Below are 22,676 nucleotides of genomic sequence, written 5' to 3'. Positions count from 1 at the left end.
TTGGATAATTTAGTTTGGAGAAGAAAAAGGGGTGGTGGAGGGGCAGTGCTGGTATATGATGACAGTCTTTAAATATCCCAAAGACGGTGGTAGACTTGTCTGTGATTGCTAGAGACAGGAAGCAAACTGAAGAAAAGGAAATTTAGTTTGGATGTAAGGAATAAGTTATTATGAAGGTAGTTTAGTACTGGAACAGATTACCTGGAGAGGTTGTGGAATCTTTCTCCTTGGAAGTTTTTAAGAGCAAGTTAGACAAACACTCGTCTAGGATGGTTTAGACAGGGATGATTCTGCCTTGAGCAGGAGATTGTCTAGATCTCCTGAAGTCCCTCCCAACCTCACTTCTCTATAATTCTAGAAGCATCTGCGATTTCTATGACTCTAGAGGAATCTTTTTTCCCCCTTTTACAGGATAGTATCAGCACAAAGAAGGGAAACTGATAAAACAATTAGGATTAGAAGATGATGAAAGAAGAAAAAATATATTATAGACATACTAGTAATAACAATCAGAATTTGGAAGCTTGCATTTTTGTCGTATTAAATAAACTATAAGTTGTGATTCGTTAAAAAATATTATGTAGATCTACTCTCCAAGAAAAAGTTTTTTGTTATATATTTGAATTTAACAGCAATGGAAAATGGAATGTATGAGAGAAGCACAGCAGTAGTTACTATTTACTATTGTGAAATATTATGACCATGGAAAGGAACACATTAAAAAAAAATTGTTAATATGAGAGAAGGACCTGGATACATTTCTGGCAATAAAATGAAAAAAGTAAAAAAGCAAAAATGTTATGATCTCAGTATTATTAGCCCCTTTTCTAGTTTGGGTAATTCATAATTAAGGCCTTGATTCAGCATTAATTTAAACTTATTCTTTAACTTTAAGCAAGTGCCTATCTACTGTATTTAACATGGGAGAAAAAAGGTCCTCATCAGTTTTCAGAATTCAGTTTTATAAAGTATTGATGCACAGTTCATTCCAATCCTCATAATGCTTACTGTTTGCAGATATTGGGCTTCAGATGCCACTGTCCCATTTCTGAATTACAGTTATCATCTACCAGGCCATCATCGCTGCTGTCTTCCTGTAAAAGCAAAATGGTTCTGGGTATTCAAAGGATAAAGCTATTTATTAAATGGAATTGAAATGAAAATGTGTTATTATAGTTATCCTACCTGCTTAAGACCAAGTTTAATACAGAACTGTTAGCTCCCCTAATCCATAAGTTTCGAGTATCTTTTACATATGTGATTTTCAGACTCATGTGACTTCATCTATTCTATACTGAGAAGATACTGAGTAGGACTGGGAACACACAGTGAATGCCAACTTTTTGGGAAGGTTTGCCACAAATTAAGTCCACACTGTCCTTAATTACCACTTAAATCCCCCTCCCCTACTGAATTGGCTGCTCTGGTTTTCACTCTGTGCTTGGTGATCCCTCTGCCCCATCCTTTCTTCTCCTTGTCCTGCTCCCTTCCACATGCAGAGGCTAGTCATGCCACTTGTGTCAACAATGCCACAGGCTGGAGGCAACAAAGTTGTTAAAACCAACGTTTTCAGCTTCAACCTTAACCTATGTTAGATTTCAGTGGAAGTTATATGAAATACTCCACACATAAGCAAGATTAATCCCCCCCCAAACAACCAACCAAACTTGTTTAGAAGGGTTTTGGTGGAGGGGGAGGCTTGAGAGGGGGGGGGGGGGGGGAAGAAAAGGGGGAAGAGAAGGGGGCCTATTGTGTTCAGGGTTGCAGCATTAAGTAGTTATGGCATTTCTATGAAATCCAGATAAATAACTTTAATCTTCTGGAATCGCACTGAAGGCCCACCCTCAATTCAATTAAATTTAATTCACTGTAAATGGGTACGCTGTCCTTTGGACTATGAAAGTTAAAAGAAGCTAGATGTGATTCTAGCCACCTCACTCCCTTGCATGCTACTGCTACAGAAATTGTCATGCCTTAGAAACACTTGTCCAGTGAGCCACCTAGGTTTAGGGAGGACATCTGACTTTTGCCCTTTTGAGATCACTCTTCTGTGCAAAAGTTCTCTCTTGACCAGAGAATTTTGAGATTAGAATAATGATAGGGTTCTGTTGCACTTAAAAACATTGCAACAAAGCATAAGGAGGGTTTGTTTTTTCTAACTTCCTGATTCACACCATGGACCACTTTTGTTATGGGGGTGGAGCAGGGAGGGGACTGATTTTCAAAAGCAAGCACATGCACAGAGAAATAAAACAATACAGCACAATTATCTGAAAACATCTTTTGGTGGGAACTAACCAGCCCAAAATGCAATGCATTCAGGATTGCGAACCAAAGATATTGGGTTTTTTGGTATTTGGGTTTTTTTTTAACTGACAATCTGCAAACTTATGACTGGCAACCAAACTTTTTTACTTGGTTGCCAGTCAAAAGAGTAAATACAAAAGACTTTTGTATTGATGCATGTTTTACATAATGTAAGTGCCACTCTTCCGCCAGTTACAAGGGCTGGGTTCCAATCTAGGGGTTTTGAACACTCTGCTAACAAACATAATAAAAAAAGTTTTATTGCCAGTAAAAAAAGTGTACAAAAAGATCTCGTGGGTTGGAAACTCTGTTTGACAGCAGCAATGCCTCCATTCCAGGGGTCCTCTACTCATCCCCAACACACTAATGTCCCCGAACACACCCTGCACCTTGCTGCCCCCCTGCCCAGTCTACCTCCCTCCCCCCTGCCATACCCCTGCTGGCCTTACTCCCTCCATTCCAGCATAGAACTCCTCCCCCCACCCCAAGAAGCCTACCTGCAGTTCTACAGGCAGTCAACAGGACTCAGCAGCAGCACACAGCTAGGGGAAGGGCTACAAACCCCTGAAAAAAAGACTCCCTGCAGGGTGCAGCATTCACATTTAGATCCCTGGTTGTGAAGCTGTGCTATTCTTCTTCAACACTGTCTCCAGCTTCTTACTGACCATGGAGTTTCAATCAAATTCTGGTTTGTTTCGTGTTTTTATGGACCACGTAATATTTTTAAATGATTTCACGGAGAAGCATTTTTAACCTGATTATTTTACTGACTGTCTGTAGATTTAATGACATTTGGCAACCCTGAGTGTATTACCAGGGAAATTCAGGTTGCTCTTCTTTAGTATCACTGTCTGTACAGGCAAAATCTGTTAGCCCCAACTGCATTTGAGAACTTCTCCCCTGCTATCTTTTAAATCTCAAAATTTTCCAATCTAACTTGGAACTGGGAGTGGGGGTGGGAGGGGGGGGGGGAAGAGGAAAAACCCACAGCAAGGGAGCATGTTAACATCAGCCAACAAAGGTTCTCTCTTTCTAAGAAACTGCACGACCCGTTATCCAGATAAAAGTGGAGAAAACAAAGGTATTTTGAAACCCCAGCTAAATCATCCTACATCAAGGTAATTTATTCATAGATTCATAGATGTTAGGGTTGGAAGGGACCTCAATAGATCATCAAGTCCGACCCCCTGCATAAGCAGGAAAGCGTGCTGGGTCTAGATGACCCCAGCTAGATACTCGTCTAACCTCCTCTTGAAGACCCCCAGGGTAGGGGAGAGCACCACCTCCCTTGGGAGCCCGTTCCAGACCTTGGCCACTCGAACTGTGAAGAAGTTCTTCCTTATGTCCAGTCTAAATCTGCTCTCTACTAGCTTGTGGCCATTGTTTCTTGTAACCCCCGGGGGCGCCTTGGTGAATAAATCCTCACCAATTCCCTTCTGTGCCCCCGTGATGAACTTATAGGCAGCTACAAGGTCGCCTCTCAACCTTCTCTTGCGGAGGCTGAAAAGGTCCAGTTTCTCTAGTCTCTCCTCGTAGGGCTTGGTCTGCAGGCCCTTGACCATACGAGTTGCCCTTCGCTGTACCCTCTCCAGGTTATCCGCATCCTTCTTGAAGTGTGGCGCCCAGAATTGCACGCAGTACTCCAACTGCGGTCTGACCAACGCCCTATAGAGGAGAAGTATCACCTCCCTGGACCTATTTGTCATGCATCTGCTGATGCACGATAAAGTGCCATTGGCTTTTCTGATGGCTTCGTCACACTGCCGGCTCATGTTCATCTTGGAGTCCACTAGGACTCCAAGATCCCTTTCCACCTCTGTGCCACCCAGCAGGTCATTCCCTAGGCTGTAGGTGTGCTGGACATTTTTCCTCCCTAGGTGCAGCACTTTGCATTTCTCCTTGTTGAACTGCATCCTGTTGGTTTCTGCCCACTTGTCCAACCTATCCAGGTCTGCCTGCAGCTGTTCCCTGCCCTCCGGCGTGTCCACTTCTCCCCATAGCTTTGTGTCATCTGCAAACTTGGACAGAGTACATTTCACTCCCTCGTCCAAGTCGCTGATGAAGACATTAAAGAGTATCGGTCCAAGGACCAAACCCTGCGGGACCCCACTGCCCACACCCTTCCAGGTCGAGACCGACCCATCTACCATGACTCTTTGGGTGCGACCCTCTAGCCAATTCGCCACCCACCGGACTGTGTAGTCATCCAAGTCACAGCCTCTTAACTTGTTCACCAGTATGGGGTGGGATACCGTATCGAAGGCCTTCCTGAAGTCTAAGTATACGACATCCACCCCTCCTCCTGTGTCCAGGCGTTTCGTAACCTGGTCACAGAAAGAGACTAGGTTGGTCAGGCACGATCTGCCCGCCACAAACCTGTGCTGGTTTCCCCTCAGCATAATTTGCCCTGCCGGGCTCTCACAAATGTGAGCCTTGATAATTTTTTCAAATACTTTACCAAGGATGGAGGTGAGACTGACCGGCCTATAGTTGCCCGGGTCCTCCTTCCTCCCCTTTTTGAAAATGGGGACCACGTTAGCCCTTTTCCAGTCCTCCGGGACTTGGCCCGTGCGCCACGAGCATTCGAATATTCCCGCCAGTGGCTCTGCAATGATGTCGGCCAGTGCCTTCAGCACCCTCGGATGGAGCCCATCCGGGCCTGCCGACTTAAAGGCAACCAGTTCTTCCAAGTGACTCTGCACCACCTCAGGATCTACGTATGGAAGTCTGGCGCCTTGCTGCTGCCTCTCTACAACCCCAGTGAGAGACTTGTCGTGCCTCTCACTTAGGAACACTGAGGCAAAGAACTCGTTGAGGAGTTCAGCCTTGTCCCCCCTATCTGTCACCAATTGTTTCTGCCCATTTAGCAGTGGTCCTATTCCTCCCTGGGCCTTCCTTTTACTCCCAATATATCTAAAAAACAATTTCTTGTTGTCCTTTACTTGGGTTGCCATCCTCAGCTCCATGGTAGCTTTGGCCCGCCTAACTGCCTCCCTACAAGCACGAGCAGAGGAGGTATATTCATCTTTAGTGATCTCACCCTGTTTCCACTTTTTATGTGCTCCCCTTTTGGCCCTTAGGCTGCCCTGGATTTCTCTGGTCAGCCAGGGAAGCCTCCTGGCCCCTTTCCCTCTTTTGCCTCGCTCGGGGATCGTCTTGCTTTGTGCCCAAAGGATCGTTTCCTTTAGGCACAGCCACCCTTCTTGGGCACCCATCCCATCAAAACTCCTACTCTGCAGTGCTTCCTTGACTAATCGCCTGAGTGCATTGAGATCAGCTTTCCTAAAGTCTAGCACTTTCACCCTACTAGTTACCTTACCCACTCGCTGTCTTATGTTGAATTCTATTATTAGGTGATCACTGTCTCCCAAATGGCTACCGATCTGGAGGTCCCCTATCATGTCATCTCCCGTTGCCAATACCAGATCCAGGATGGCATTCCCCCTAGTGGGACCATGCACCTCCTGTGTCAGGTGGAGGTCCTGTACACAGGTTAGAAACCTGCGTGAGCGATGGGACCTTGCTGTCTGCGTCTCCCAGCAGATGTCCGGGTAGTTTAGGTCCCCCATGACTACCGCCTCTTTAGCTTTTATGGTCTCCGAGAGTTGCCTCAGGAGCCCCGCATCTATTTTTATGAAATATAGCACCTGATTTCCCATTTCGTGCAAGACCAAGCTACTGCAACCCTGACAAACTAAGCAAGGTAATGAACAACCAATCTATCTATTTTACATTCAGCTTTTAAAGGCTCTTCATCTGGAAAGAGGCACATATTCAAATAAAGTTATTAAGCTCTTTACCTGGTTATCCTGATCTTCAGAAAAATCTATAAGGTCATCTTCATTTACTTTACTGCCATCAGCTGAGTCTTCACTGTAGTTTAGCCTAATTTTGTGCAAGCCATCTGCATAAGCATAAGTAGTAGCATTTTAAAAAAATATCATCTACAACATTTTTATCACTACACATTACACTTAGCTGTTACCACTAGTATCTGAGGTTCCTCATTCCGAGCTAGATGAACTTTATTCTACATCATAGTGTCATTAGTACTCGGGGTAGGTAGGGACCTAAACAGACCATCAGGTCTGACCCCCCACCCTGGGCAGGAACGGATGCTGGGGTCATAGCACCCCAGCCAAATATCTGTCCAGCCTCCCCACCCCCCAAGGTAGGAAAGGGCACCACCTCCCTCGGGAGTCCATTCCAGAGCCTGGAAGCCCTAACTGTAAAGTAATGTCTCCTGACGTCCAGCTTGAACCTTCTCTCTAACAATTTGTGGCCATTATTCCTAGTAACCCCAGGTGGTGCCCGGGGGAACAAAGCCTCCCCTAATTCCCGCTGGTCCCCCCTAGTGGGTTTGTAAACGGCCACCAGATCCCCTCTCACAGCCTTCTCTTGGCTTGGTATTAGCTTCTGTCATGTAGACATACCCTAAGTGAAATGTGTCTTCCAACACTTGGGATATGTACAGACATTACACTTTTAATGGTCTTAGTGATTGAAACTGGTCTATATCCATAACAGAATAGAAGTTCCGCAAACACAGACTGGTTAAAAAATGGTGGAACCCAATCTAAGACTTACTCCCCCACAAAGGGCAATGTGTGTTCTGTTTGCTACCAATCTAAACTATACCGCTAACAGAAAACCATGCAACTTAGACTGATTTTGCCTTGGGGTTTTTGAATGTTTCTATCTAGCCTTGATGTACAAATGAAACACTTCTACTGTTGCATAAAGAATCCTGAGACCTACACCAGAAAATGAAACTAACCTACATGGTATGCTTATGCCATCAGCAAAAAACAAACAAACAACACCTGGCAAATCGCTCTGATTTGCCAGAAATGTATGCCTTATCAGTATTTTAATGAATTTATCAACTGGTACCAAATAACTCAAAAAGAATAAATTACTACCTGTATTTAAGAAGATGAGGTGGGGGAGAAGAAAGAGGTGTGTAAAAAACAATCTTTAGTCTAATCTCACTATTATGAAAAGCAGGTTGACTGAGGGCCACAAATATGAAATAGCTGGAAAAAGCAACATGTAATCTTGGGATATACCAGGAGGTATTTCCAGCAGCAAGAGGAAAGTATTAGTGCCATTGTACTGTTCTGATCAACAATATTCAAGGAAGATGTATTCCAAGAGGAAGAAGAGTAGAGCAGTGCTATGATATCGAAAAGGGAAACCAAGAACCTATTTCATCAGAGATCAACAAGAGATTGGCTACTTTGGCCTAGCAAAACAAAGGCTAAGAAGTATAAAACTAGTATATAAACTTAGTAAGGATTCAAAGCCAAAGGTCAGGAAAAAAGATCCATTTAAACTAACAAAAGTTTTGGTATAAGAACAAATGAGTGCGAGTTGTCCTAAAACACATTTAGGCTAGAAATTAAAACACACTGTCTAGCTGTAAGAGTGAGGTTTTGGAACAATTTTAAAATACTAGCAGGGCATAAAAAACTTCTAAAGAAACTCTACTGTTCCTTCCCTTCCCCCCCCTCAAAAAAACTACTCCATTTAGGATAAGATTTGATCAGTCTGTGAAAGGGATATAGCATGGTTGTCTATGACAGCAGGGGGCTGAACTGAGTCCTAGAAGGTCCCTTCCCCACCAGTATTATTTGCTGTAGTCTCTCTGCTCCTGACAAATAGGAAAATAAATATCCACATTTTAAATGCAAGATGGCAAAAATATTTAGTAATTTAGAGATACAAACCACTGAAACTCAATCTGCCTACCCCATTCAATCACCATGCTTTTCCAGGCAAATGAATTAACCTTTCCACGCCTCCTTTCGTCCATCCATCATGCCTGGCTACTAAACACAAAATATTACTAGTGTTTATTATTAGTATATTAATAGTAATATTATTATTACTATTTTTTTTGCAGGTGGGTTAAAGTATCATTGGGCCTAATTTACAAATAGTAGACTGTTTAGTCAAGACTTACTCTTCTAACCTAAAATGAGTATTTTGATGAGACTATTTTCTTGTTTTCACTACTAACTCATTTGATGATGCATTCACTACTCAACTTATGCTAACAGTTTGACCTTGGGGTAGAAAAGAAAGTTTTGTATACTAAGATGTCTAATTTTCAGGAATTTACAAGCATATGAAAATGAGCTTGAAATGAAAGCTTTACAGATTTTAGACTCAAGACATCCCTTGACAGGCTTGAGGAACTCCTCAGAAAATGGCAGCTTAGTTTTCATTCATTTTTTGACTCGAGAAAAGTAATAGAGCAATTCTTCTTCTGCAAAGAACCCAGAACAACCATAACAAGTATAATTTTTTAACATTATAGATTCCTATTTGAAACGTCTTGGTTTTATCCTGTGAATCATGTTTGCACATCTAACAATGTTAACATTGGTCGCACCCCATAGCATCCTTGAAAGGATCCTGCGATTACACTCAGGTAAGAATCACTGCCCCAAATGGTCTAAGCCCTACTATGCAAGGGACTACCTCTCTCCCTTAGGCCCCATCATAACCCTTAGAGTGAGCTGAGAGCAACTTTCTGCAAGTACCATCAATATGCTAAGTCTGCTTGCTGAAAAGGCATGTGAGGTCATTCCCAGCAGTTGCTCCTCAAGTTTGGAATTCTTTCTCCTGAAGCTTGCCAGAGCTCAGGTCCAGACATTTTTCTGAAGTTCTGCAAGACTTTCCTGTTCGGTCAGATATTTAGCACAGAGCTAGGCTAAGATATTGTTGGGGCAGAGGTGTCACTGTCTTGTTTATATTCTAGTCCCATTTAAGTTGGGTTTTGTTGTTCTCCAGTTTTATAAATATTCTGCTTTTCTAATTGTAGGCCACCCTGAACTTTGTTGGGAAGGGCAGCATATTCATTGAATAAACTAATAAAAATATTAAATAATCCTAAAGTAACAAGCCAACTGAGAACAAAGAATGTATACCCACAGTATGGCATACAATCTTTCATAAAGCAGCAAATTAGAGAAAAGAACTGGGGATGCTTACCTTAATACAACCTCTTGATTCAACACCATAACAAAAAGGGTTAATACAATCTTTGAATGTATAAAAAGGGAAATATAAAATAGAAGCAAGGATTTATTATTGAGTGGCATGTAGAGAGGCCTTGCTTATGGAACAAGATCCCACTAAGGGCTGTATTTTTTCAATCTGACTGTGAAGAAAAAAAAGCAGGAGAGAGAAAACACTGGATAATATTGATCAGAATGATAAGTAGGTAGCAGTGTCAGCATATTATAAGTCTAAGCACTGTCAATTTTTGGTAAACATCAAAAGAAGAAACTGGTTTAAAGAGGGAATTAACAAAGGTTGTTGATGGGGAACAACAAGGTAGCAGTACTGATGTTCACAAGAAGCTTGTCCCTTTTTGGAAGGGCAGCATGAAGGTGCTTGCTTGAAAAACAGACAGACAACAGAAACTGTATCACTGGTTGATTGGAGACAGAATTTGATTTCAGTATAGTGAATGAACAAGGATAGGTGGGTGGAGGTAGGATGAAAAGGACTTTCAAAAGTAAGAAGAGTTACTTGATCTTGAATGTTATAAAGAAGACTAAGTCAGTAGAGGGAGAACAAGGAAGGGGTAATACGGTTAAAACAACCAGCTTAGAAACAGCAGCTTTCTGGGAGGATATGAAAGGTAAAAATAGCATTTGTCAGAGAAAAAGGATGTTGCACTAACTGAGAAGTGATGACAGTCTGGACAAGAGTTTTAGGTATATGGATGAATACAAAAGGCCCTCTATCTTAGGGTAGGTGTAGCAGATGAGGAAAGTACAGGGGCTGCAGCAGGTGGGAACAGACAACAGAACACCCCAAACATCAAAGACTTCGAACTTGAAGCTAAACTCAGAGAACTTCAAAGTAAAAAAGAGGATTGCCCGGGTTGCAGAAGAATGAAGTAATTCATTCCACAGTGATTACAGAGAATAGATTGGCAGCAGATTACAAGGGCTTTTTTAGCTATAGTTAACTTGAGCTGATCTATGTCAAGAAATGTCAGAAAAATAAGGTGATATCTAAGGAGGAAACATGTCTGAAGTATAGATGGAGATCTGGGATCATCTTTAGTGATTGTAGTTGAATTTGTGTTTGCAGATGAGATTTCACTTGATTTTCAAGTCATCAGGTAAAGGGAGAAGATAAGAATCACCAAGGACAGAGTCCTCTGAGGCTCTCACAGAAAGCTGGTGCAAAGAGTCAAGGACAGGACACACTGAATAAACTTTTAGAGAAGCAGGAGAACACCAAGAGAGAACAGAGTAATTATGCTCTTGTGGCTTCCCTTTTTGAGGGGAAAAAAAGCAATAAGACTTTTACTAGAACACTATGTCCAGTTTTGGCAACCCCACTTCAAGGAAGTGGAAAAACTTGGAAAAGTTCAAAAGAGAACCACAGAAATGACCCTGCAATAAAGATCTGAAATAAATCTTAAGTGATCTAGATCCTCCAAGCTGCTAAGAAGTTTCTCCAATCTTTACTCAACTTTCCAGTCCTTTTCCTTTATCGTCTTCATCACTTGCCTGTGAATCCTTTTGTTGTTTTTTCCCTACTTCTTTAAATACAGTACCCAAAACTGAATGTGGTATTTAGGCAGAGACCTAACCAATCCTGAATAAAGTCTTGCCATGTCTTGCATACAAATGGTTTTGTTCATGCATTTGCTTTTTCATCCTAGTAACATCCTTTCTAGCCGTGCTACTGCCAAGACAGTTATCCTATATTTTGTACTTGTGTGGGTTTTTTTTCCTTTCCTAAAAATAAGTCCATTATAAGTAGTAAACAAATTTGGGTTGCAGGATGCAAATGAGTCTCTTGCTTGGCTCATTTGCTCAGAATTTATGAGGTATAAAGCTGATGAGGCAGGGGTTAGAACAATACAAAAGGTTGCTCATGTGGTTAAGGCATGTCTGAAAAAATAATATCTGCCCCGCACTGCTTTGCAATGATGGGTAAGGGCAATAGCACAAAGTATTTCCAAGCAACTACTAAAATGAAGTTACTTACCAACAGCTAGAGTTCTTCAAGATGTATTACCCATATGCATATTCTCATTTGTGGGAGGGGGTTCAATTATACAAATGTGCCCCAGAAAATGACATGAAAGTATGTGCCCAAAATGATGGGATGCCCAGGTACAGGCATTTAAAATGGGACTGTCCTGGTGACAACGGGACATATGGCCACCCTACCTTAAACTGAATGATTGAATTGAAGTACTTTCTCTTCTAATCACAGCATCTGGCAGAGGCTTCTGCAAGTGTGTGATGATTTTGCAAAAGGTATGCATGGAACTCTAGCTGGTGGCCCTGGGGATGCCACTTACAGAGCCATTATGCTACTATGGAAGTAAGCTGGGTTTGGTGGAATGAGCTCTTAGCAGTTTCATAGCACAGTTTTGTACAGCTTTAGATTTATTTGCTACCTGTGGGCTGGTATCATTGTGCCTTTACATTTCTTAGCTACTGATCCAATAAGCCATGGAAATTTTCTGAGCAGCTTGGTTCTGTGAAGTCAGCAGGCCAAAATTTTCAGTAACCATAAGCACCAGCAGTTGGCCTGTTGCCCCAAATGAATGCTTGAGGGCACAGTTGGAAACTGGGGGTTAGTCCTCAAGGTCACCTTTTCTGTGGAAAAGGTGGTACCATATGGGGGTTTTGCCATAAGAGCTTGGCTCTCACACTCTCCTTACCAACAAAAACACCATTAGAAAGTCTGTTTAATGGAAAGTGAACAAGGGAGCACATTATCATAGGCTCAAGTGGCCCTCTCATTAGGGATGAGAGAAACAAATTTAGGTCTTATTGCAGAGCTAGGTTGGCTCACTTCGAGAAAAACTTCTGGACAGGACCTGAGGGAAACTGAGGCCCTTCAGTGAAAAACCGACTAGCAGGTGAGTGGCCTAGAGACCTGCTAGAGAGACGAACTGAGATGAGAGGAAGATCAGCATATCTGAGGTCCATAAAAGGCCTGGCTAAGATTATCTTCCTTGCCTAACAACAAGATGAAAATCTGTTCCACTTCGTCAAGCAGGTATGCCTGAAGGTCTTTTCTACTGTGGACGTTTTTAGAACATTTTTAGCCTGGATCAAGCATTCTCACTACCTGAGAAAGCCATCTAGCATTTAGGCTATACCGCAGATGGAACAGAAGATCTTCCTTCCTCTCAAAGTCAGCTGGTCTGGACTCACAAGTTGGCTAGACTTGTTGTCTCAGGTGGTCTGCTCCCTGCCCAGAGCCAGGATCCGAAAAGTCATGGAAGAATTACCGAGACTTATTCAGCCCTCTGACTACTACCCTATGCTGCTCATTCATGTGGGCACCAATGATACTGCCTGAGAAGATCAAAAGTGACTACAGGGCTCTGGGTGCAAAGGTGAAGGGGATGGAGGCCCAGGTGGTAATCTCCTTGATACTTCAAGTCAAGGGAAAGGGCCTGAGCAAAAGCAGGCGCATCCTGCAGATCAATGCATGGCTGCACAGATGGTGTTGCCAGCAAGGATGACCAAAGGATGATGTTCCAAGAAGGATTGCCAGGAAGAAATAAGATTCACCTGATGACAAGAGGAAAAAGCATCCTTATAGACAGGCTCAGTAACCTAGTGATGACAACTTTAAACTAGTTTCACCAGGGGATGGAGACCAAAGCCCTGATGGAAGTGGGTGACCTGGAAGAAGGACAAACAGGAGGGTGCAACAAGGGAGGTGTTCTCATTTTCTTTCTGAGAAACTAGGGCAATTGGCTAGTTACCTCAGGTGTCTGTACACAAATGCAAGGAGCCTGGGAAACAAGCAGGAAGAATTGAAAAAGTCCTTGCACAGTCATGGAACTAACAGATGTGAATGAAAATAACAGAGTTGGTGGGAGCTCGCTTAACTGGAGCATTGTCACGGATGGGTACAAACTGTTCAGGAAGGACAGGCATGAGAAAATAAGGATGAGTTGCACTTTATCTAAGAGCCATATGGATTGCTCAGAGCTCCACTATGAAACTGGAGATAGGTCTGCTGAAAGTCTCTGGGTTGGGGTCAGAGGGAAAAGCAACAAAGGAGATGTCATGGGGGAGGGTCTGCTGTAGACCACCAGACCAGGAGGTTGGAGTGGATGAGGCTTTCTTCAAACAGCTAATGGAAGTTTCCCAATCACAGGTCCTGGTTCTCATGGGGGACCCTGACATTCAGCAGTGCACAGGCAATCCAGAAAGTTCTTGGACAGTGTTGGGGACAACTTCCTGGTGCACATGCTGGAGTGGCCAACTAGGGATGTGCTGCTCTTGCTGCTCACAAACAGGGAAGGATTGGTGGGGAATGTAGTAGAGGATGGCAACGTAGGCAGCCGCAACCACGAGGTGACTGAGTTCAGGATCCTGAGCAAAGGTAGGAAGAACAGTAGAGTAAGGACCCTGGACTTCAGAAAAGCAGACTTCGACTCACTCAGGGAACTCATGGGCAGGATCCTATGGGAGGCCAGTGTGAGAGGGAGAGGAGTCCAGGAGAGCTGGCTGTACTTGAGAGAAACCTTACTCAGGGTGCAGAAACAAACCATCCCAATGTGCAGGAAAACTAGCTAGTAGGGCAGAGGACTTAGCAAAGAACTCTTCAGTATGCTAAAACCCACAAAGGAAGCTTATAAAAAGTGGAATCTTGAGCAAACAACTAGGGAGAAGTATAGGAGTATTGCTTGGGTATGCAAGAATGAAATCACAAAGGCCAACTGGAGTTGCAGCCAGCAAGGGATGTGAAGGGTAACAAAAAAGGTTTCTACAAGCATGTCAGCAACAAAAGGAGGATGAGGAGGTGTGAGTCCTTTACTAAGTGGGGGATAAACCTAGTGACAGAAGATTCAGAACAGGCTGAAATACTCAATGCTTTTTCACCTCAGTCTTCCCAGGCAAGGTCAGCTCCCAGACTACTGCACCTGGCACCAGCTTAGAGGGGAGTTGAGGAACCAACAGTGGCAAAAGAACAGGTTACAGACAGGGGTGCACCAATGAAGATTTTTCTTGGCCAATACCAACAGCTGACGATTAATCAACCACATTGGCCAATGCCGATCCAATAACCGATATTTAGTAATAGTGCAAGACATTTTATACTACTGACATAAATCTTTATTTTATTTGTTTTGCATATATGCCTCCTGCCTGCTCTGGTCCTCGATAAGGAAGGATCTTCTTATTCCCATGCACTTCACTCCCATGCCCACAGCTCCTACCCGCAGCCCCGCTCCCCACATAGCCTGTGCTGCCATCCTGGATGGGAGGGTGGACCTTCACACAGACAGCAGTGTCAGGTACATTTGGAGTCCCATTGTACACTGCTGCCTCAGTGCCAGCAGGCCCCATGCAGCCAAGCCCCTGCGGCTGCCAGGGAGAAGTCACTTCTGCAAAGGCACCTGGTACAGAAAAGAACCATGCCTTCACTGTAGCATGGAACTTTTTCAGGAAGCCCAAACCTCACAACATATAATCACAGCTGCCACAGCTGTTCTGCACCCACCATATGGACCTTCATATCACAGATAGTCATCCTTGCACCTCTGGAGCAAGTGATTCCATGAGGTCTTCCATCTTTCTATAGTCTCAGAAATCACACAGACCAGGAGAGCCCGGGAGTTAATCATTCTGAATTAGAGGCTCATGTAGAAATTGGATGAATGGTGGCAAGGAAGTAGACACTCTAAGTCTAGACACAAACCTATGCCCTGGATGCAATAAGGATATTATTGACACCAGTGATCACTGTGAACTTGTAAGTGTATGCATTCCTGGGTCCCTCTTGCTGAACTGGCTCAGTCTCCTGGTTTTCTTATCCTTATTCAACTTGTGATTCTCATTCCCTACCACAACTATTAAGGGTCAAGATGAGTCTGTAGGTAACTCAGTAGACCTGGAAGGGATTTTGTCCCTTTTATCTGCCTTCCTGGCAGTTGAGTGGCAAGATGCAGGGGTTTTGTCATCCATCATCTGGGCTGAATCTATGATTGACTAAATTAATGGGCAAGGTCAATCTTGCAACACCCAAATGGCGATCTATGTCAATCAGGGAATTTGACTGTTCTGAAATGTCCTATGGGGAAGATTCTCATGTCTGTGATTCTTTCTATTAGTTTGTGGAAACCCCCAGTATCTATGGAGGATTTGGGTGTTGATTGAACTAAAGTGGGTCTTGGACAGAAGTGTTCCCTTGACTTTTTTTTGCTATGGGTATTGAATGGTCACTGCAACTCAGGGAAAAACAAAAACTTTTCTACCAGAACCTGAGTACAGGTTTTGAAAGACAAGTGTTTCTTTGGACCATTGAGGGAGCTACTGAAAACTCTAAGGCCAGACAGGTACAGGTGGTTATGCTGGGAGCTATAGTGCTGAAATGTTAGGGTCTGCTGATTAATCCATGCAGTGCCTGTCTTTTCATGAATGCATACAGTACCAGAAGTGGCTGTGAACCTGGGCTTGAGAAAGTTCCTAGATAGCATTCAAATTGAGAGAGTTCTGCCAGTGCTGGCAACAGGACCTGTGTTGGGTGGAGTGGAGCTCCCATTACTGGTGACTTTCTCTTTGGCATGAATGACTGGGGTAGCAGACAGAGAAAACGGGAGAGGGAGAAGTTGGAACCACTGGAAGATAGATGAGAGTGCAGACTATCCCAGAAAGAAAAAAAAAAAACTCTCTCATACAGGTTTCCTGGGAAGACAAAACTGTAGGAGATGTGTAAAAAAGTAGTATGGGTCTGTAGTCCTTCCTAAGGTTTGAAACTGCTAGGAACACAAGCAGTTCTGTCTATAGCCAGATTGAGAGAAACTGGAAGTGCACACAGCCCTTTAACCCTTCAGTACTGGAGCATAGGATGGGGCACGGTGAATGCGCACTCTTTGGATATTGGCAAGGCAAAAAACAAAAACACCCTCTGGTCAAAGCCCAGGGTGCAAGACCCCATAGATGAGAATGTGTATGTAGACAATTACTTGAATTTTAGCCTCTTCATTTTCTGTGTGCCTGGCTTGAATCACCTACGGACTGATTTCCACAAGTGTGGAGCTCTCAGACCTATAACTGAGGACAGCGGGAGCTTAAAGGTTTAACACTTCTGGGTGTGGGGGGTGGGAGGGAACCACAACAACCAACCAACAAAGTTGTATACATCTAGTTGGTCAGTCCACCACTGTGGTATTCAAAGTGACATAACAATCCTGAAAATGACTTAATCTGTGCCCACATTTAAAATGGAGTTTAAGAACTCCATTTCTTTCTAGAAGCTTAATGATTAGCACAAGGCCATTAATGTTTGTGAAGTACCCATATAGCTGTGTTAATCCCATGAGGAGATCACTCTCTCTCACGCAGCACTTATTTCTTGAAGTTCTGCCCATCCCGTACACTGAAGGTGAAGAAAAATGTTAAAGTGAGAAGCATCAAAAGAAAATGTAGGGAAAGAAAAAAAAGTTGCACAGCTGAGATACCATGCTTCTTATGACTAACTTACTGTAATTTATCTTCTACCCTTAAGCATTCCACTAAAGTTGTAAAATGACATACCCATAGGTTGTGCGGTGGTTCTATATTCACTCTGCATGTCATTTTCATCTGTAGTCCTATGATCAAGTTTATGACATGCAGATTCCACAGGCGCAGGTTCTTCTGCATCACTGTCTATTTGGTTTACTTTTTTAAAACCACTTTTCCCCCTACAAGGGCTTCTTCGACAATATGGTAAATCACTGTCCTCTGTTTCAGTGTTCAGCTCAGGTAAACATGTATTATGCTTTTTGCTCAGCATCTTCTTTACTGTAGACTTGGAAGGAGAGCTTTGTGAAGTAGTATCAAACTCATTTGGCAAAGGAGATGGAGAATTAATATCTCTTTCTGAAGAGGCTTTTATCTGCACTGCAGCATTTTCATGGTAGTGGGGATTTGGCTCATATCTGGATTTTTCTAAACCAGGAAAACAGATGACAGCCAGAAACCAGTGGGCACTACAAAAGAAAAATGAGTTAAGAGCAATTAATAAATACATTACTTAATATTTAAGGTTAAATAAAAGCAAATAAAAACTAGTTAGTGACTGACTCTGAGATTTGTTGATTTGTTTTTCACTTTCCTGAACATATTTGCTTTAAGAGTCCACAATCCTCTCTCCAAAGGCAGGATTTTCACTACCAAATTTGCTAGTCAGATATGATTATTTTTTTAAAAAAGGAACCTAACTGGGTTTTCCTTTAAATTCGCTCATATTTTAAAGGTCTTTCTCCTTTGAAGCTTAAAACAGGAAGTTTTTAATTACCTTATTTTTACGCATATATCCCGCGGGGTATATGCAACTTTACAAAAAAACCGGATGGGTGCAGGCTATATGGGGGTACGGGCTATTGGCGGACTTTTTTTCCCCACAGGTTGCCGAGGCAGGCTGCGCTGCCTCCCCGCTGGGCCCAGGCAGGCCAGGCTGTGCTGCCACTACTGTGGGGGCCGGGGCCAGCTGCACCGCTGCAAGGGGCCGGGGCGGGCCGGGCTGGGCTGTGCCACACCACCTCCTGCGGGGGTTGGGACCAGCTCCGCCGCCTCCCGGCTGGGCCCGGGCAGGCCGGGCTGCGCTGCCATGGGGGCCACTGCTGCCACGGGGGCCGGGTTGGGCTGCGCTGGGCTGTGCCGCTGCTGCCGCCTCCCTGTTGGGCCTGGGCAGGCCGGGCTGTGCCACCGCTGCTGCAGGGGCTGAGGCCAGGGCAGGCCGGGCTGTGTAGCCTCCCTGCTGGGCCTGGGCAGGCCAGGCTGTGCTGCTGCTGCCGGGGCAGGCTGCGCTGCCTCCCCGTGTATACACCGCCGTAAGGAATACACGGGTGTGGCGTATAGATGGACTTATTTACAAAAATACATTTTTCCATGGGTTATACATGGGTGCGGCTTATACCTGTGGGTGGGGTATAAAAACGAAAATACGGTAATCTTCTCTTCTATACGGTGTGAATTGATTAAATGTAGAGCTAATTAAAGGTTGTACATAGGTTCAGTGCTAGCAGCCCAGCTAGCCAGACCTGCAGCTAACATGGCCAACTGTCTTCCTTCCTCCAGAATGTCCTGTCGCTTACTGAAGCACAAAGTCAAGCTATACATTATATAGATGAATCAGAGTTTTGACTAGTGGGTCCCTGCCACCCCCTGACCCCAACTTAGAAGCCAAATTCTCAGCAGTCAGTGGTAATTAGGTTCCTCAATTGTTGTTAAAAGTGGTATTTGGTATGCTGAAAACTCCACCATTTTCTCATTTCTTCCAAATGCACAAATTAAGCTACTGGAGGTAAATGCTGTACCAAATCCAAACATTTCAAGTGTCAAGTTGTTCCTGCGTTTAATATAAGCATTACCATCAACTTGTAAAACAGCCTGGCAAAGTTCACTGGCATCTGAATGAAAATGACTCACTACTTCAACTTCTGAATTATAGTTTTTCTATGCTGGAGATTTCCATTATTAGCAGTTGAATCAATAAAATCAAACTATCTTAAAATGGCAGCACAGTAGAGTCCAAATCGCCCATCTGGTTCTATCAAGTATTCTCACAAATCTTCCTTCAATCACTTTTCCTTGCTCTTTATCCCACAGTTCCCAACAAAACTGCTGCAAGCCATGATTGTGTAGGATTTTGAGAAGACTTTCTGGGAGCAGAGATCAAACTCCAGTAACCCCATAAAAAAAGTCAGTCACTTCTACAGCATATCAGTTCCCTCTACACATTACATTTATGCTGCAGTTGATGTGCATTGATCCCCTGTACCCAGCAGCTGGGACAGAGCTGTCAGGCATGAGGCTTTGACAACGAGCAGTCACCCCTGGCCCCAGACCACACCAGGACGAGTATGAATCCCTGGTGCAGTCCCAGGGCAAGACAGTGGATTACCTTTTTTTTTTTTAAATCAGTTTTTGCAGAGAGACCGATTTTCCTGCAAGGCAAATACTGCTTTAACTTTGTGTGCAACCACTATAACCTTGCTTAGTTTAAAAAACCAGCAACCCAAATAGTCACTATCACACATATCTAAATAAAAGATGGTTCTTACTTACGCTTCATTAAGGGGAACAAAAATAAAATCCTTCTCAAAAATGTCAACATGCCGTGTCCAAGTTTTCACTCGCCCATGTCGTTTTTGTTGTATCCTAAAAGAAGACACCAGAAAGACCCAATAGATATTTAATATTATACAATTTCTTATGTAGAATTTTTTTTCACTCTTCTATGATTTGTTACATTATTATTCTCATTTTAAGACTATTTTTCTGGACATTTTGGCTGTTTGCAGGTGTTAAAACAACCCAAAAACAACCACAACCCCCCCCCACAAAAAGATGCTTTACTTTAAACTGGGCAGGTTCGTGTGCTAAGCACAGTACATACCCAGAAGCAGCAGCATGATAGTTTTACCCCGCTCGCCTGTCTGTATAGATCGGGCACTTTAGCAGGGCTTTCTTAGCGCTTTTATTTAATAGCTGATTGCAAGCAGCCTGTTATATTAGCAACACAAGAAATTTTTTTTTTAAAGATTGTTACTGCATATTTTACATTTATTATAGTTTTTGGGATAAGACTTCTTGGAGTATTGCTAGCATCATTGACCAAAAGGAAAATTCCATGCGTTGCTCTGAATAGTTTGATTTCTGAAGCGTCTCTATTCCAGTGGTCTCTTAGCTCTTAATTATAAAGAGACTTTATACCAGACTTACGAGAGGCTGGAAGTTTCATGAAGATTCCTCCTTTCTCTTTGATTAAGGCGTTTATAAAAGAATGAGCTGAACACATGTATTCTATCAGCATCTTCTTTTTTCAATTTTTCAAGTACCAAATACCTATTTAAGAAAAATATGTTAATTAATATACAATCCCTGCAGTCTTCACTCCTTTGTACAGGTCAGTATTACTCAACAAAATGACAAAGACTGCCACACAGTGGCTATTCTAACTAAACATCAGAAGAACCCTGCAAACTTTCTTAGTTAAACTGGATTGAACTGTAACAATGGCAGAACTATTTAACTAACTGCAGTCAAGGTAATGAATGCACACCTACTACCCAGAGCAGCAGCTCTACTCAAGCAATTTTGTTTTCTGAGATTACATTAGTACTTTACTTGCCTTCCTCTTTCTTTTTGGAGGAGGGGGGGAGGGTTAACTTCTGTTTTTGTGTTATGGTAGATTTAAACTTATGTTAGTAGGCCACTGACATAACACTGAATATACTGCAGCTCTGCTACAAAATAAGAATAAAGTTAATATTATGTCCCAAGACTGAAGCACTCAGTATTCTCTGCTCCTCTAAAACATATTTTAATATATTGAAGATGCATGTACACAATAAACTAAAGAAAAGCCACAAAATAGGAAGCTGAAAGACTATACAAATATACCAGCCAAAAAAATCAAAATAATTCAGTTCTACAGCACACAAGTTTGGTTCTGAACATTTTAACTTGTATAGAGGAAGGTCCAACTAAGTTTCTTTTTCTTTATTAGTTATTCCTACTATTCCTCTTCACCCCAAGCGTACAAACATGAGCTAAGGAACCTTGCTTCAAATTAAGAAAGGATTCAACAAGGATAAACAGGTCAAAATCCAAAAGAATAAATTTTCTTGCAGAAATAAAAAACAAACTTTTGTAATTGGTAGATATTTACAGTGAAAAACCAACTGAACTATAGAACTTGAACGCAAAACTATTTCAATATCCACAGTAACAGCACACTAAAGACTAGCTTGAAGTAACAAACTTACTTTAAATAAAAATCAATAATAACATCATTTAAAAATTCTCCTTCATTTAGGCAATGGAGGTCTTCATTGGTCACAGAAATACCACCTTTAGCTGGAGGAGGTGGATAAACTATCAACCTGCAAAGAAAAATACATTAAACACATATGAAACACCAATAACCATTGAAAAACACAGCAGATAAAAGAAAGATGTCTTACTTTTCTATAGGACCGATAAACACTGTATGCGGCTCTCCAATTTCATCCTCTTCATCAAAAAACTGGAATGGTGTTTTATTTCGCAGCTGCATTTTAGATTCAGAAACAACCTTATAAAATAAAGTAATAAATAATAAAGTAATATTTATTTACATGGCCTATTCATTCATAAAATTAAAATAATAAATCTTTGACATTCCCCCTCCCAAATGAATGCATCTCACTGTTCAAAAAGAATGCTTTGAGATGCTAAGCACAGCATTTTTCTAATCAAATGAAAATACTGTTAAGAACGAGTCTAAAATTTATGTTTTCCTTCCCTTTGTTAGTTCATTTATCATATTTATGTCAGTCTCACTGGCAGACTAACCAAAGTGGAAGTAGGTCAAAATTTTGCAAGCTCTTGGAGAGTTAAATTTAGTTTAAAGAAAGCATTGATTACATTTGGCTACAAATACAACAGCATTATTTATTTATTTTGGAATTTTACAAACATTATTACACCTTTAGGGGAAACTTTGGAACATGAAATGTTCTAATTAAAAGCCAGAACCATAAACACATCTCCTAGAAGACAACTGTTCCTAATGATACAGCACAGTCTTTTAACTAGTGTAGTTACAATTAAAATGACATCACAAGTCATGGAATTTTGGTCCAAAACAAAAGATACATGATTACATTTTTAATTTTGTTTTCTTTATGAGCAGGGCTTCCTTTAGAATTGTCTTCCATAAACTTTGTAAAGGCAACAAGCCTACTATTAGCTTCTTCAAAGGAAATTTTCACAAAGAAGTCAGAAATATTGTTCCTGATACCAATGTCAGCAATAATTTTTTCAAATATTGTATTTGCATGAGGATCGGGACTAGTCTCAAAAATTAAAATGATGTACTGTTCTTCTGGATCTAAGGAAAAGAGATACAAAATTATTAGTTTAAACACATGCAAATGAAAAACCTGTTTACAAAATACTATTAAAAAGCCTCAAACTAAACACACACATTAAAATAGTACTGTCAATATCTTTTAGATTGCAGGGGGGGGGGGGGGAGGAAGGGAATCAGTCTAATTATATTGAGGAGGTTCAAAATTGACTAGTGTCTAGTTAAACTTCTAAACTAGGTTTCTTTATATAACCTAAATAGAGATAACTTGGGACTTAAAAACATACTCTTTTCCAAATAAAAAAAATTCACATAAGAACAGAAGTATAACACACTAAAGTGAATGGAAAAAAGAAATACCATTTAAACAACAGTACAATTTCCTTGTTAATCGTAGCTAAAAATACTAAATATATATATAAATACCACCCTTACACAATGACATGAAATATAATTTGGAGGATTCTTTTCACACACTAAATATTATTCATGAGTGCATTCCACTTTGCATGGGT

At 42.0% G+C, this 22,676-nt stretch overlaps 1 protein-coding gene across 11 annotated transcripts in view; it reads right to left on the bottom strand.

The window, feature by feature from the left end:
- The window catches only part of SENP6 (SUMO specific peptidase 6), a 134,354-nt gene that overhangs the window by 9,545 nt on the left and 102,133 nt on the right, over window positions 1–22,676 (bottom strand). For 9 of the 11 annotated variants that reach the window (XM_059731276.1, XM_059731293.1, XM_019496827.2 and 6 more), the window contains 8 exons: window positions 21,956–22,182; window positions 21,275–21,384; window positions 21,077–21,193; window positions 20,031–20,153; window positions 19,374–19,466; window positions 16,857–17,293; window positions 6,108–6,211; window positions 1,009–1,094 (listed from right to left, as the gene is read on the bottom strand). In XM_059731276.1, coding sequence (XP_059587259.1) covers window positions 1,009–1,094; window positions 6,108–6,211; window positions 16,857–17,293; window positions 19,374–19,466; window positions 20,031–20,153; window positions 21,077–21,193; window positions 21,275–21,384; window positions 21,956–22,182 — 1,297 coding nt within the window. Of the gene's footprint in view, window positions 1–1,008; window positions 1,114–6,107; window positions 6,212–16,856; window positions 17,294–19,373; window positions 19,467–20,030; window positions 20,154–21,076; window positions 21,194–21,274; window positions 21,385–21,955; window positions 22,183–22,676 lie in introns of all 11 variants that reach the window. The other 2 variants (XR_002093305.2, XM_019496833.2) reach the window with 2 other exon arrangements.

The sequence above is a fragment of the Alligator mississippiensis genome, chromosome 1 (genome assembly GCF_030867095.1).
Source record: "Alligator mississippiensis isolate rAllMis1 chromosome 1, rAllMis1, whole genome shotgun sequence".
Lineage (NCBI taxonomy): Eukaryota > Metazoa > Chordata > Crocodylia > Alligatoridae > Alligator > Alligator mississippiensis.
The sequence above is the reverse complement of the archived record's forward strand: the minus strand, read 5'-3'. Positions and strand labels throughout refer to the sequence as shown.